Source organism: Rhagoletis pomonella, unplaced genomic scaffold, assembly GCF_013731165.1.
Source record: "Rhagoletis pomonella isolate Grant_MI unplaced genomic scaffold, Rhpom_1.0 Rhpom_scaffold_17746, whole genome shotgun sequence".
Taxonomy (NCBI): domain Eukaryota; kingdom Metazoa; phylum Arthropoda; class Insecta; order Diptera; family Tephritidae; genus Rhagoletis; species Rhagoletis pomonella.
In genome coordinates, this window is record NW_023476274.1 from 1 (window position 1) to 3,053 (window position 3,053).

Below are 3,053 nucleotides of genomic sequence, written 5' to 3' on the forward strand. Positions count from 1 at the left end.
AAGACGTCATTATATGGCTCCCAATACATACCCAGCACCTTTTCGGTCTCTGAGAACTGGACGGGACTTTGCACTGCTGGGTCAATATTTGATAGCTGTCTGAGGACATTGGGAGAATTCGATGCCCAATTTCGGATCTCAAATCCACCGACTCGATGAACACTTCGAACTTCATCTGCTACTGCGAATGCTGCTTCTTCGTTTTCGGCGCTGTCGATGTAATCGTCCACATAGTGCGCATTTTGAATGGCCTCATATGCACTGGGATATTTCTGACGTTTTTGTTCGACATTTTTATTCCGGACGTAGTGCGCAATACATGGACCGCAGTTTATTCCGAAGGTCATCGCACACATTACATATGCCTTCGTTTGCCCACTGATTTGGTCATACCATAAGAAGCGTTGCGCATGCATATCTTCTTTGCGAATGTTGATTCTGTGGAACATCTCGGCGATGTTCCCCAACTCTGAACCTCAGTAGGATTTCGATGAGAGGTTGTAATAAGTCGGGTCCGGTAAGTAAATGATCGTTTAACGATGTACCGTGAGACTTCGCTGCCGCATCCCACACAAGTCTTACCTTGTTCGGCTTGTTGGGATTTTTTGCTATAAAGATCGGTAGATACCAGATATGCTTGTTGTTGATCGCCATATCGGTCTTTAAGAGTTCAACTGCATAATTCTTTTGTATTAAATTGCGGATTTGGTTATCGATTTTGTCGTATAATTCGGGTTCACGTTTAATCTTATTTTTTAAACAGTTGAGACGACTAACCGCGTTGTTATAGCTTTCAGGTAGACTGTAGTCCTCGTCGCGCCATAGCAGTCCGACTTCGAATCGTCCGTCTACTTTAATGCACGTTCGATCGAGAATCTCAATAGCCCGCTTGTCATCGTTTGATTGTAAGTTTTGTAGTTTCACTGACTCCAAGCTGAAGCTCTCTTTAACGATGTCGTGTAACTCTTGCCATGTGCATTCGCAGTGATGCATTGTCACGTAGGTTGCTGCAGTCGACGTACCTTGGATGCTCCATCCCAACAAGCACTTGGAAGCGATCGGCTCATGCCGCTTACCTTCGCGTATTCTGCGTGGAACTGCAATTTTCCAATTGTCTGCTCCTATGAGCAACGTTGGTTGGATGTCATCATACGAAGGCAAAGGTATATCCCTTAAATAGGGATAGCTGCTTCGTAACTCGCTAGCTTTCATAGACTGTTTTGGTAAAGCCAGATTCTGAACGGTATGCACATTGTTCAGCCAAAACAGTTTATTGGAGTCTGGTGCGGATATTTGGACTGACGCTCGCACCGATGTGCTCTCGTTACGAGTAGTTTCGCTCGTCCATTGTAGACATATTGGTGACGGTACCCCCTTTATGCCAAGTTTTTTGAATGTTGACCCATCAATGAGTGTCATAGACGACCCTTCGTCCAAAAACGCAAAAATGTTAATTGTCTTACCTGCTGCATGAAGCTGCACTGGTATCATGCGAAAGTACTGACTGCTGGTGTTATCAGCATGATGCGTGCTTACCACGGCCTGATCGTTCTCTAGCTTATTTGTGCCTTCGTTACCCTCGCTATGCAGCAGTGGGTGATGCTTCTTTGAACAGCCGTTTACGCCACAAGTCTTTTTAGAGAAACAGCCCTTGCGGTGAGACTTCAGACAACGATAACAAGCTTTCTCCTTTTTTACCATCTGCCACCTCTCGTTTGCTGACAAGTCCCTGAAGGTTGGACACAGTGCGACGTAGTGATCAGTCGTACCACACGCGACGCATTTCACTGTATACTGCTTTGACTGGAGCAGAGAGCGGTTCTCTGCATGCGAGCAGTTCTGGCCACGTCGTATGTCATTTCTTGTCTGTACACTATTGCTGCTGCTGTGGGTGTTCACGGAGCTTGTTTTGTAGATGACAGCAGGTGATACTACGGTCGATGCTGCTTCGGCTATACGATATAGCCAGTCGCTGAATTGCTGGATAGATGGTGAACCATCGCGTGGGTACATCGCCCAAGCGAGCTTGTGCTGATTAGGTAACTTATCAACCAGCTCTTTCACCAGCATTGGGTTGTTCAAGTGTTGCTCGAGCTTACAGGTTTGCATCGTTGCACAGATGTTACGAACAGCTAGTGCGAATTCTATGAGCGACTCAAGCCTTTCTTTCGGAGGAGGTATCTTTCTCGCCTTCGTAATCATTCTTTCCAGAATGTGCTCAGGCCTGCCAAAAAACATCTTAAGCGTGTTGAGAACATCAGGAACCATCGTTGGAAGGAGCAACTTGTCCTTGACCAATTCACGTGCCTTACCTTTAAGACACCGCTGTAAACGCAACATGTTTTCCACATTCGAAAACCCTGCTATAGATGTACTGTGCTCAAACGTACTGATGAACATCGGCCATTCTTCCGGGTCGCCGCTAAAGATTGGCAACTCTTTCGGTATGGCTTGCCTGGCTGCTATTTGCGAAGGGGAAGGTGCAGAGCTGGCTGTAAACTGGGTAATTGGCACGGATGTGCCGGCAGTGTTCATTTGAGCAAGGAGCTGATACTTTTGCTCTATGAAGCGCTCCTCTGCAGCCCGTTTCTCTTCAAGCATAGCCATCATAAGTTGATGTTGACGATTGCCCTCGCTCGATCGACCTTGCGATGGGAGATGTTCGCCCACCTGTAGTAAGTTGTCTTGAAGGACGATGTCAATTGATAGCGCACATTGCTGTACAACTGGTTCAGATTGTGTCCCTTCTGATGATGAATCAGCCGATGCATTTGTCTGCTGCATTGTGCTTGTATGCCCTGGTCCTGTGATGTTAGTTTCCTTAACACAGGAAGCACAACTCCAATCACGATGCTGCACACTTTCGTCTACACCAGCGCATGCGAAGTGAAACCAAAGTTCACATTCATCACACTGCACCCAGTTTTCCACAACCGATTTATCTGCCTTCTTTCCACAGACCTTACAAATGCACATGTCTGCTGCAGCGCTATAGTGTGGAGCTCGAAAACTGGGGTGCGATTGCTATTTTCAGAACGGATGCTGCTTATTTC

The 3,053-nt window shown here is 46.6% G+C and overlaps 1 protein-coding gene across 1 annotated transcript; it reads right to left on the bottom strand.

The window, feature by feature from the left end:
- Window positions 1–31: 31 nt before the first annotated feature.
- Window positions 32–2,976, bottom strand: LOC118757421 (the record flags this gene model as incomplete). Its single annotated transcript, XM_036492129.1, has 2 exons — window positions 546–2,976; window positions 32–475 (listed from the first exon to the last, which is right to left on the bottom strand). Coding segments are annotated over exons 1-2 (2,875 nt in total), but the record flags the coding sequence as incomplete, so codon positions are not given.
- Between the last annotated feature and the right edge of the window lie 77 nt (window positions 2,977–3,053).